This window comes from Fringilla coelebs, assembly GCF_963513975.1.
Source record: "Fringilla coelebs genome assembly, chromosome: 4".
Classification (NCBI taxonomy): Eukaryota; Metazoa; Chordata; class Aves; order Passeriformes; family Fringillidae; genus Fringilla; species Fringilla coelebs.
In genome coordinates, this window is record NC_140032.1 from 9239703 (window position 1) to 9252812 (window position 13110).

Sequence of the window (13110 nt, forward strand, 5' to 3'; positions counted from 1 at the left end):
GCAGTTTGTCTTTTAAAGGCTTAATAAATAAATAATAAAAGCAATCGTTTGCTTCTCTAGTACCAGTGAAGCACAAAGCAAGCATTAACATACTGAAATTATTAGTGCAACTCTGAGGTCCTTCAGTTTCCTTAGGACTCTTGGCTGAATGTCACCCACTCTTGGTGGTTTGCTAATTTTCACTTGTCCATTTTCTCTGTACTGTTTTTGTCTTTTGTTTTTCTACCAGTGCTTTGCTTCGAAACAGATCCTCTAATGCATATTCCATATAAATGCCATAAAGGCCTTTCACTGGGAGAGTATCTTTAAGTTCCTCCCTAATGAACATGCAAAAAATAATTCTCCTGGGTTTGCCCTGACTTTAGGTTATTTAAGCTTTTTTTTCTTAATGCTTCTTTCTATTTGTTTACTTGCTGTACCCTTACCAATCCTGACAGACTCCTTGCTTATGTGCCTCAAGAAAGGATTTAGTTGTAGTTGTAATACTTTTTCTTTCTTCCCTAAATTATTTTTGAGACTGTCTTGTATTTTTTTTTTCTGTTTTTAGCTTGCTATTGTTTGAGCCTCATTTGGACAACTTTTGCAAGATTCTTCTAATATTTTCTCTAATATGTTATTTAGCCATCTCCTTCCTTGCCTGTCACGTCATTATTCATCCCCACTTAAGTCTTTCTTTCTTTGTGGTTTTTGTTTCCTCTAGGCCTCACATACAATGTCTTATATCTCATTGTCTACAGACAAATTTTTGATTATTCTCTTTGTTGCCTCCTATTTGTGTGATTCCTCTCTTTAAATTCCTTGGTGCTTGTTCCTCCTGCAGATATTTAGGTCACTATTAAATTCTGGGGGAGGGTTAAACTAATATTTTTAAGCAAATTCTGCACAGTGCTTAGGATCAAGAGATGTCTTTTCTGACAGCTTTTTCCATGAAGCAGTCATTCCTGCTAGTCAGTATTTTGTCTTGGCTTCCTGTGACATGTAGTGGATAACAAAAACCTCCCATTGTTTTTGTCTTTACTTTTGTAGCATTTCTGAGTACCTTAGCTTGGTCACTCAATGCCTGCATGTTTCAGTGTGGTGGCTCATGTATTTCTCATTATCACTGTCTTGAATGTAAAGAAGGTAAATGTACTCCTTTAATGAATAAGTAATGTCTTTGGATGAATTTCTCTTTTCATTCGTTTTCTTCAAAAAACTGGTTTTAGCTGCAGATAACTGCTTCATTCTAAACTTTCATACTGGTTTCTTTATTTTTCAATATATATGAATGCCAATAACCAGTGGACATCCAGACTGTAGGATATCTTTTCTTGATGAAGAAGACTTCTTTTTATCAAACAACCCTGATTCTTTCTGCTTTTTGGAAAGTGCCTGAATAAAAATAGGGAGCTTGTTCCACATCAGCATTTTTGTTCCCATCATTTTAGACCTGAGATGTTTGACTTGCATGTGAGGGTTTTTTCCTTATATGTCTACTCTGGAAAGATAGCATAGGGTATGGAAGTGAAGTTGTGTGATTTCTTAGTGGTATTTTCTCTAGCAGTGATTTGACAATCCCCCACTTTGCCTTTGGAAAAATTCAGCTGAAGGCAGTGGCTTTGCAATAATCTCCCTGTCTGTAAACTGAGCAGTTGGGAGTACAGTGAGACGCTCCTTTGCAGTGAGGACAGCTCCAGTTAGAGTTTATGGCTTGGGCACAGGGCAGAAATGTTTCCTGCATTCTGTCAGTACAACACACAAGATCTAGGGTGTCTTGGTCAGACAGACTGGTTTTATTGTGGTCTTTAGTGTAATCTTAGGAACACTAATATCCAACAGCAATAGGTGGGAAACTGGAGGGCAAAAAAGATTTTAGAAAAAGCATGTGAAAGGTGGAAGAGAGGCATGAGATAACTGATATCTGAAATTCAAAAGCTCAACCAATGCTCAAGAAGAAGGAGAGACTAGAATAATTGACTGACTTTATTTCTCCTTTCCCATTTTTTAAAAATGAAATGCCTTTTCTTCAAGTTGGTATGATCTAAAGCTCTTCATTGTCACTGACTTGAATTCATACATTGTCTTGACTTTACTCTTGATTTAGTGTCCTCAAGTAGTGCTGTGAGAGAGCACTTAGGGCTTGTAAAAGGCATTTCATTGCTGTCTGGTGTAGTCTTTGCAGCACTTGTGTAGAAGAGATCTCAGAGGTTTCTGTATGAGTTACAACCTGGGGCAGGAGGGAGGCTGCTGCAGTGGAGTAGCTGAATGCCACTGGGAGCCTTGCTGTGGAAAGCTCTTCTGGTTAACACTGCATATTTTTCTAAGCAGTATGGTATTCAACTTTCAAAAGGCAAGAATCTTTGTTAATTGTTTTGATTTACAGTCGAAGTTCAAAAGCTAAATGCAAGCAATCAAATACTAAAGGAAAATGTCATTTTGCTTATGACTTTTCTGTTTTCCTGTATCAGTTCTTTCAGCTCAGAGTTGTTACTGAAACAGCTATAGTGGAAAAGTTGAAAATCCAAACTTTTGCATCTATAGAAGTTTTTTACAAAAGAAAAGATCTCTGTCTCTGCAGTTGAATGATGATTCAAATTTCAAAAGCTGTTGTATCAGTCTACAGATACTGAGGAAGATTTTGTTTAATTTTTATAAAGCTCTTTTAGCAATAAACTCAACTATTGTAACCAATCTGTTGTTATTTTTCCAGGTTTCACTAAATGGTACACAGTTTACAGACAGTTCTGTTGCATCAGAATTCACGGGTGTTTCTCAGGTATGTGCAGTCAAATTTTGTGGGTATATATAAAAGCAGAATTATTTACTAATGAGAGAAGATATCAAACAGTATTAAAAGTACTAAATCAAACTCTTCAGAAAGAATTCTGTGTGAGATTGGGATGTTGGTAGTTGAAGTCAGTTTCTGATTATCTCCTATTTAAGCTTTAAAAAGCAGTGGAATCTTTTATTTAAAGTAAAATTTTATTGTTATAGTACACTTGAAATGGGACCTGGATGTTAAAAAAATCTATGCAGTTTTATGGTAATAAAGTTATTCTTGGAAATAAATCTAAATACATAGCAGAGATGCAGTTATTTCTGTTCCAACTTGTCCTACTTCCAGCTTTCATTTATGAATGTTATATCTGAACATGTTTCAGAGATAAAGTGAGCCTGGGTGTTTTCTTGCAGAGATGCATCCCACATTTTTTGAAGCTTGACTAGTGGAAAAATATCCTGCTTTTCACAAAATGTGCACTTTGCTCTGATGACACTGAAGAGACATACAAATGTGACCTAATTGCAAGCTCTCCTAATCCAGCAAGAGTTTGCTGCTCATGTTGAAATGATCACATGAACAGTTACTGCATTCATCATGCTTTAAATAAATAAGAAACTGCAATTTATAGCTTCATTTTAGTGGGATGGAGTCATAACTGGTATCAGAGATGCTTGTGGTCTAGATTTTGTTGAAGTTTCAATTTTGATTCTTGATTTGCATTGTGCTCTAGGAACCAAGGGCTTTAATTTGAGATTCACATCTGTCGTAAATATGGGCCCAGGGGGAAATTGTTAGGGTTTCACCGAGTGTGGCCATAACAAAGATTATTGTTCCTGCTTTGTTTGCCATGGCTTTTTATTGATTGTGGTGCAGCTTTAAGGAAGTTACATGCACATATATTAACTTCTAGAAGTCCCTGCAGAGTGGCTGAGGTGTGTTTGTCATAACCTTTACCTTTGCAAAAAAGTGTCAGGTTGTCTTAGCTTCTGAACTTTTACATTTTTGTCCTCTTCTTTTCCTTCTTGTTGGAAGATGTCCTGCATTAGATGTTCATAAGGATTTGCCTGCAAAATAGCTATGAAGATGTCATCATTCTGACAGGGACTCACCTATTCTGGCTTCAAAAAGTTGATTTTAGAAGGCAACTTTCAGGGCAAAGGGTTAAGCAGCCATGGCCTCCTGCATGCAGGAGTTTTAGGTATGAATGAGATCTTCAGTTGAGTGCAGGTCAGCCAAGAGGAATGTCTTACTTGGGAAATGTGTTGGTGCTTGTAGAGCCTATAAAGGACTTGGTCAGTCCTGGCCTTTCAGCTGGCAGAGGGAGTCTTCCTGCATGAGAAGGTTTTCTAAAAACCTGCAGTAGACTCCTGGAGAGATTGTATTCTTTTTCCTGCCTTAGTGCTTAGGTGCAAATTCTAGAAGCGGCAGCAGTGAGCAAAGGTTAGCTGTTGTTAATAAATCTGTTAAATTTCTCATAAACTTTTGAAAGATAGGAAGATATTTGTGGAAGTGAAATTAGTCTGTCTTTTGGGCTTTTATGTCTAGAATTCTTAGTTTTCCTTTCCATATTGCTGAGTATGTCAGTTTTACAAATGGGAAGAACACAAAAATCAGTGTTTATAATGCTCTGCTGTTTTTCTTTAGATGTCAGCACTAGAGAATTGATTTGTTGTTGCAGTGAAGACAAGAAGAGAGTGAATTATGGTTTAGCTTGAGCTGGTCCTTTGCCCTAAAGAACTGTTCATCTGTACCTGTGCAGTTCAGCCTTACAAGATCTTTAAAGCTATATTTTGAGATTAGAGCACTATCAAGAGCAGTGCTTGAATTACTTAAAATTTGCTTTTTCTTTGAGAAGGAATTAAACTATTTTGATGCTTACATAAAAGGTGTTGTTAATTAAGGCAGAGTTAGCAGTTGTAATAAAATTGGGCAAATCTGTGATTCTGCCATTATATGATATTTTGTTCCAGTCATCTCTCATGTCTCATAAAATTGGGTTGTCTGTCTCATGCTGCTTGAGTTGTTTTTGACTGTCAGCCTTGGTGAAGAATCAGCATTGCATGGCTGAACCATAGTTTCATGCACAGTAGCATCTTGGAAAAGAATTCAGGTTTTGAAGTACCTCTGTCCTTGTAAGTTGCCAAGTGTGCTTGATTCAATAGCTGATAGTGGATTTGAGGACCCTACTGAATTGTTTTGTTGAAACTGATTTAAACTTTTATTTTGCAATAAGCTTAGCTGAAAGTGACTGTTTCAGGTAGTATTATAAAAGGAAGTGTCACTGAGCTTCAAAGAGGAGATATTTTTCTTTTTTATCTGTAAATGGTGACAGCAAAAGTAAATATCCCTTTTTAATTTTACTTGCTAGATTATTACATCTTGGCCAAAATATTTTAGAGGGAAAGACTGTAGACCATGCTCCTAAATGGGGGTGTATTAATAGTGCAAATTGTTTGCCTCATGGATATTGAGACTGCTGTGCTTGTTGGGACACTCCAAGTATTCACTTTTATAATGACTGGTAAAATATGTGTGTTGGTTTTGGGGGGTTTTGTTGTTAGTTTCAAACATCAGAATATCTTTTCTGATATATATTCTGTGAATAACCAGTTATCTAAAAACATTTGTTTGTAGACACCATTTACCTTTGGCCTGGGCCAAAGGGCACCATATACAACTGGCGAGCATTGTCTTCTTTGTAGAAGTGAACGAAAAGATACTTCGCTTTCAGAGAGCGGAATCAAGAATTCCAGCAAAACAGCACTTTCCACATCTCCAAAAGCAAACAACATGCTGCACCTCCCACTGTGGGTGTGTCCAGACTGTCGAAGAACAGTCGAAAAGGAGGAGAGGCATGCTACAATAGAGCAGTCTCTCGTGGTAAGTTCAAGTAGCTCAGTAGACTGAGAAGATGCGTCATTATGGGCTGCATGTCACTTTGTGCTTTGGAACCATTGGAGCTGTAAATGCTTAAAAAGCTTTTTAGGTGATTTTGAGTTGGCTTTATATAAAATGAACAGGAAAGTTGTTCCAAAAGTGGGGAGCTCTGTTTCGGAATTGTGGAGTTTTAAGTAGAGCAAGGTTTGGATCTATTTTTTACTGAGGTTTTTGCTTTTAATTCATTGGATCTCAAGCTTTGCTTTTATCCCCTGTACTTAAATACAATTTCTTCTACTTTTACCAACGTGACCTCACTCATTACATGTTTTTCTATTCTGTCTGCTCATGGTGTGTTTTCCTCTCTTTGAGAAGTAAACTGTCTGAATTTTCCTTGTTGTTTCGGTGTACTTCTTGAGTCACTGCACTTGCACTGACAACTTCCTGCAGATTTCTGAGTTCTGCTGTCTTTTCGTTGCTGTATTTTTTAATAAAGATGCACAACTTTGCATAGCATGAATGTAACGGTTTCCTAGTCTCGGTAGCACAGCGAGTACCAATTTAATACGTGGCGCTAATATTTCAAGCTGTGAATTCAACCTCATGTAAGGGCTGTGCTTAGTGTTGCAGGAAGATACTACAAGTTCATTGACAGGTCCAGCAAAACTTCATTAGAAGCAAACTGTGTTATACTGCAGAACCAAGTCTTCATGACTGAGCTGGAAGTCACACACTTGGGATAATTGGAAGTGCTGTAGATTCCAGCTGACACCTCCTTGCAGAGAACCAACAGGCTGTGCACACACCCATAGGAACATGCAGGTTTTTATTTCAGTAAATCTCTGTGAAGAAAGATTGTATGGAGGGTGTTGTTAAGCTTGTGTTAAAAAGTATAGATGAGGATGATTTTTGTGAGGAAAATTTAAGAGTATATCTCCTGTATACAACTTGTGTTTACAGATAGTGTTGCTATTAACAAGGGTAGTAAACTAATCAAAAGAGATTACATCTAAGGGAACTACAGTGGTGGTATGGTGGTAAACACATCCTAGAGAGTTCAAAGCGCAGCAAGACCAAGGCACATTATTGTTCAGTTGAATCACATTTTTTGACCCGTTTAAGCTCTGTTTAAGGATCTAGTAAAGAAAATGAGTGTCCTAGATGTGCAAGGAAGACAGGACTTGCTTCCTACATGTTTTGCTAAGTTACAGATACTCCAGGTGTAAGCAAAAATTCAGGTTGTTTTTTTAATTTGGCAACAATTTTCTTTTTGAAGAGGAATTTTTAAAAGCAGACAGCAAATAGATTTTCCAGGGTTGGAAGCTTGACTGTAAAAAGCAACTATATGAATTAGGTGACTAGTCAAATTAGAGAAGCCAGCTGGGAAAAAAGCCAAAATTAGCTAAAAAAAAAAAGTTACCAGTGGCTGCAAGTCAGAATACCGGTGGTTTGCTGTAGGTGTTCCTGTGTTCAGGTTGCTGCTGCTCTCTTAGCTTGCTTGGTAGCAACTGCATGCAGGTTTGTTCTTACCTGTCTGCATCTTGATCCAGGACTTGGGGCACCAAAAAAAACCACCTTCAGTCATGGTGCTGATGTGATAGAGGTCTCTGCCTGGTGCCAGGGAAATCTGGTGGCAGACTTGGGAGGGTGCAGGAGAGAAGCATGGCATGTGCTGAGGCTGGAGCACAGAGAAGGGAGAGAAACTGCAGACAAAAATAGCAGCAGTTTGGGTGAGTGGTCTGTGTCATCTGCTGGGATTGAACAGCACTGTGCAGATTGCATCCATCTCCAATGCAGCAGCTTTCTGACATCCATTGCTATGAAATACTGTGTCTGGCTGTTACAAACAAGAAGATTTTATCATTTTTACTAGAAGGGATTGTTAAACTCCGGAAGCCAAACATACTGTTTCATGGAGACTGAAGAGATAGTGCTGGTTTATGATTAAGTGTGGATGATGCAAGCCTTCCTTTAGCTTAGTTCATTGTTTATGCTGAAGTGCATAAAGGTGATAATTATAGCCAGTGTGCTTTGGTCATTAGAAATGAAGCTTTGTTTGTATCCTTGGTTGTCTCTGTTCATCTCTTGCATTTATTAGGCTTTTGAAAGACTAATTCTTTGTGCCTGCTTGAGTGTCCTCCCAAAATACATGCAGCACTAACAATTGCCACTTTAATATTTGTCTACCTAATAACATTTCAGACCTTACAAACTGTTTGGTTTTTTTTTCCTCAGAGCCAAGATTTCCTTTTGCACATGCCTCTTGGAAACAGTGGATCACAGCAGGAATCTGTAGGAGGAGGAAGAATAACTGTTGGTGCACAGACAGTGCCTGCTGCAGATCTTAGCAATTCCTCTCCTTCAGACATAGCATGCAACTGTGAGGCCTGTAATGAACGCAGGTAAGAGCTGAACTCAACCTCAGCAGCACAGAGGTTGTAGTCAGACTTTGGCAGTGTTGTAGCTTGTTTGTAGGTGTGTGCTTAAATTCTAGAAGCAGGTTGTCTGACAGTAACAGTAATTTCTGAATGGCAATATTTACCCAGTTTCATACTTCATTCTAGGCCTTTTCAGATGTACATTTTTTTTTTTTCTGGAATAGTAGGAATCAATACACTTATGTGATGCATACAAACAGAGGGTAATTATTTTTGTCTTCAAATGCAGAGAAAATTCAGCAGAGCCTGAACGTGAACCTCAGCAGCTACAGAATTACTGGTCTGAAGTCAGATACATGGTCCGGTGTATTTATCGTCAAGCTGGGACCCCTCTGGCAGATGACCAAGACCAATCGTTGGTACCAGATAAAGAAGGCATGAAGGAGCTGGTGGATAGGTATATTACTTCAAAGAAGATTCATTCTATTTTATTCAGGAATTTTCAATACTGGTTTGAATGCATGGGAAGCTATTAAATTCATGTGCTGTTTGCAGCAGGAATATACATGCATAATTACGAAAGGGTCCCAGAATGTTATTCTTCAAAAGGCCTTGTTCACAAGACAGTGTTAAGTTTGAATTGCCTCATGTGAAAATCTTGCCTTGTGGAACTAGCCTGAGTTAGTAGTAGTAGTTAGTCTTTGCACCTTACTGTGATTTTAATACCTGGAAGAAATTTTATAAAAATAAAGAAAAGTTATATTGGTCACTGATCACTAGATGAGAAGGATTCCAATTTTATGCTCATTTTAGAAATCATAATTGTAGCTTTTTAAGGTGTTGAAGTGAAAATGGGCTTAATGAGATCCTCAGTGGAGAGTTTTCTGCTTTTAAGAATAGTGTGGCAAACCCTGAAGGGCTCCAGTAGGATCATCTCAGTTTCTCTCTAACTCCATGTGTGGTCAAGGAGTTTTTGTTCTCCCTGGTTCCATAAGTGCTTAATATGCCAAGATCTGAGCAGTCTGACCTGAGCTGTAGTTCTCCTGTGCAATTTCTAGTTGAACCTAAATTCTGGTGAGGTAAAGACACATTTGAAAGAGAAATTCATCTAGCACTGCTCTTAATATGACTCTACACCTGAACTGGCTTTAGTAGATAATTAAATAAGCATGTTGCACTTTGTTTATATAAAATCTGTTTGGTTTCATACGTGAGTTGTGTACAAGCAGAGCAATATAATGTCCCTCCCTATTAGTCACACTTCGTTTATTCAAGTGATCAAAACATGCAATATAGGCTTGGAAATCAAAGATGTTTAAATGTTGCCTAGTGTGTTGGTAATTAAAACTGAATCACAGCTAAAGTGGTAATTGATGTTATGCATCTCCTTAATGGAAAAATTTTGGAAATTAGAGCATAATACTGTGCAACTTTCTTATGTACTCAGTAGCTTTCATTACTCAGAAGTGTTTTTCACTTTTGAGAGAGATTATTACAATACAAAGACAGAAACAGGATTTCAAAGAAGGAAACCTTAAATGCCAGTTGGATTATTTTTCACTTGAGTTTCTTATGGTCTGTAAAGTGAAAAATAAAAAAAGGATACGGTTTGGGCAGGCACCAGTGTGTCCAGTCTGTAGTGCTAATATCATGCAGAATTTTTTTACAAAGCTAGTCAATGTAGGTATTGAGTGCATTTAAAAAAAATCTTCCATTTAGGCAGTGTGCAGAAGACCATGCTGTGGCTGAATAACTCTGTTTAAAAGGCAGAAATTCCCACTTCCATGCTTGGCTCTTGTTAGACACAGCTGGCAAAAAATGGAGTGGCTGGTCATCTTTGTTGGAATAAGTAGTGGTGCCAAGTAATGTTCCTATTGTATGTTGGAATACTTGATGGCAGTATGATAGAACTGTTTTGTGAGTGGTGAGGGAAAAGCATGGATTAGATAGTTAGATGTCTATCCATCTAACTCTTAAGTACTTACCCCATTCATTTATTCTTCCCCACCTCCCTGTGCTGTAAAAAACCCAAAGCATTCTGTGCATGCTTAAACTCCATACGCAGAAATTTAGAGTGAAATTGAATTATTTAAAGTGGTTCAAAGCAGCCATCATGTTCAGTTTTCTTCTGTAGGCACTAATTCGTCACATGTTAAGAACAACATGGAGAAATTGTGAAGAAACTTATCTGAAGTCTGGGTGCCTGCAGGGTTGGATGCAAATGGAGTTAAGATTTTGAGCTCACAAGTTGAAGTGAAATTTTAAATCCTAAATAATTTTACTCCTCAGGTGTGCAGGCATCCTACTCCTTAAGGTATGCAGGGGCTCAGTCCCATATGTGTAGAAGTAGGGGACTGGACTGTGTTCTCTGAGATTCAAGGTAACCTTAGCCACTGTGGTTATTTTTGATGAGGATAAAGGTAACTGGTAAATACTCCTAGGAAAATGAAAGCTGTTGATCACATGCTCTCTTTTTTCTCTTTTCTGTCGCAAATATTGTAAAAATCAAGGCTTTGTGAAAGAGATCCGTACCAGCTTTACCAACGGTTGGAGCAGCAAGCGAGGGAATACGTGCTGGAAATGAAGGTTCGCCTGCTCAGACACCTGTCCCTGGGATCCAAGGTTGCATCGACGTTAGCGACAGAAGGGCCGCCCCAGGCCCAGCAGTTCATCTCACTCCTGCTTGAAGAGTACAGTGCACTCTGTCAGGCAGCCTGTACAATCAGCGCCTTCCTAGTTACTCTGGTAAGACTGAGAAAACAGCCTTTGTGCTTCTGCTTGCCAGGACTGATGCTGGCAGAGTTACTGCTGGGCTCTTTCATGTGTCTTCTGTGGTTGTAAATTGTAGGGTTCTTTTTGTGTTCGTCATTAGAGACAGGGAGATTCTGAAAATGCAGTGAAATATTTAGAAGTGTGGAATAGGCATCTCTTACAGTGCCTTGATGAATTTTTTTTTTTTTTTTTTGTTCACAAAGGTGGGATATTGTTTGTGGCACGTACTCTAAAACAAATCTTTAAGCAGATTTACAAAATATCAGATATTGTAATGTGGAAAACACTTCTCTGGTAATCTTTAATGGTATCTTCACAACCATGATTAGGGGACACCAATTTCTGTGTGTAGCACTAACTTAAATTGTTTCCATGTTCAACTTTTCATTCACAATCTAGGGTGGCTACTTGAAGACATTGTGTTGCCTTGGTGTTAATCTGTTATGTAATTCATTATTTCTAAGGTTCTACCTTTAATGCTTTTTTTGCCAACTGATTGTCATGTTAGACTTAGGATTACATTTTGGGGTATAAAATAGGCAGTAGCCTTAAAAATTTCTTCTTGAGTAACTGTCCATCGGGTGAGTAATACCATAAACAAATTCTGTAATTCTGTTTGTTTAAGGTCTTAGAAAGTTATTAATCCTGTTTTGTTATTAATCCTTTCTTGTGAATCCTTTGTTAATGTCGTCATCCTGCCCATCCCTTTTCTTGTGTAAGCTTTGTGCAAGGAGAAATAAAAAGGTGGCAAAAGTGGGGAATTGGGATTTTATTGCCAGTTAGATGCAAGTGACTGTCTGAAAGGGTTAAGAGAGGAAAAAACAGATGGAGCATACACTGTGATGGCCACAAGTGAGGATATAAAGTGGAGAGGAAGCAGAGTTTCATTACTGAGGTAGGGCTGTCAATAAAATTAAATTGGCAAAGCAGGAAGATGTTTCTTCTAAGAAACTTGGGCATATCTGATGGGATTTTTTTTGTTGTCAATGCTCTGTATTTGCTGTTGTCTCTATTATCTTTCTCATGTTTATCACTTAGATACAGAGATGAGGTCACTGCTGTCTCCTGTTTATTGGCTGCTTTTAACAGTCACTAAGTTTCTAACAAGGTGCTTGTGAAAAGGTTGCTCTTGAGGTTGGTTTGCATTGCAGCTTGTTCAGCTGTAAAGCAAATGGTTTGCAGTGCACCTCAGCTTTCTCAAAGTGGATCTGCCGATAATGAACCCTTTAATGCCAGAATTACACAGCTGATCAGAAAATAACCATTGTATACCTTTTTTCTGGCAATTACTGTGCATTGTAGTTATGAAAACTAGTAGGTATGGGAGGTTGAAATAATAGCCATGAGAAACCAGAAGATGCTTGGACTCCCTAGTCAACCCCTTTCCTAACAAAATTAAAAGTAAAATAAAATTCTTCTTATGAAGCATATGAAGAATGAAGCATAAGAAAATACAAAATATGCCAAATTTTTCTTGTCTTTATCTTTCTTCAGCCCAGTCAGTACCAAAAACATCTTTCTACTGAGCTGTGCCCTTGAGAAACTGAAATGTGAGAATGTGGGATACTGTCTCTTGTTATACATGTTTAGATTTATTAAATACCCTTTTTGTTAAATTGAGTAGTGTGTCACAGCTTGCAGTACAGGTAGTAGGGTCACTAGTTTTTTCAGTGTGCATGGATGTTTCCTCTCAAGATACCAGTACACTATGGAAGAAGGAATCTTTTCAGCTAAAATACAGAACAGGCAGCCAAGATCTCTAAACTTGCTGCTGCCTTCCTTTTAAGGATGAAAGCTTTGCATGTAGTGTACTATATAAAGACATAAAATGCCTTGAACCTCCACCTGTGAGAAACTGATTTCTCAATGAAATTATGAATAGTTGTCCTTCCTTTCAAAGGAATTCATCTGACTTCAATAGCAGGAACTAAAGCTTTGTGCCCCACCAGTGCAGGGAATGACAGATTATACTGACAGCAATTTGGGAGGACTCTGGTCAGTACAGAAGGGCCCTGAAATACACAGCATTCAGACTAGAGAAGAAAACTTTCCTGATGTTTCTTTGTGAGAAATACCGTAATCTGCACAAACTGGCACGCAAGAGTTTGTAGATAAGTGTTGATTGTTTTGTTCACAGCATAATATGGAAATTCCTTTAGAAATCAACCTCAGTGACCCTTGAGAAATTACTAGCATTTTATAGAAATTTAAAATATTTTGAAGACATAATACTCAAAGTGAGAAAGTACACATGTCTTGTGCAACTCAAAAAATCCCATCACCCACTCTTCTTAATAATTACACTTTGAACTTAATTGGATT

At 38.0% G+C, this 13110-nt stretch overlaps 1 protein-coding gene across 2 annotated transcripts in view; it reads left to right on the forward strand.

The window, feature by feature from the left end:
- Window positions 1–13110, forward strand: part of FAM193A (family with sequence similarity 193 member A) — a 77119-nt gene that overhangs the window by 28895 nt on the left and 35114 nt on the right. For both annotated transcript variants that reach the window (XM_084204564.1, XM_084204565.1), the window contains exons 2-6: window positions 2690–2755; window positions 5396–5641; window positions 7874–8040; window positions 8306–8473; window positions 10527–10761. In XM_084204564.1, coding sequence (XP_084060690.1) covers window positions 2690–2755; window positions 5396–5641; window positions 7874–8040; window positions 8306–8473; window positions 10527–10761 — 882 coding nt within the window. The remainder of the gene's footprint in view (window positions 1–2689; window positions 2756–5395; window positions 5642–7873; window positions 8041–8305; window positions 8474–10526; window positions 10762–13110) is intronic.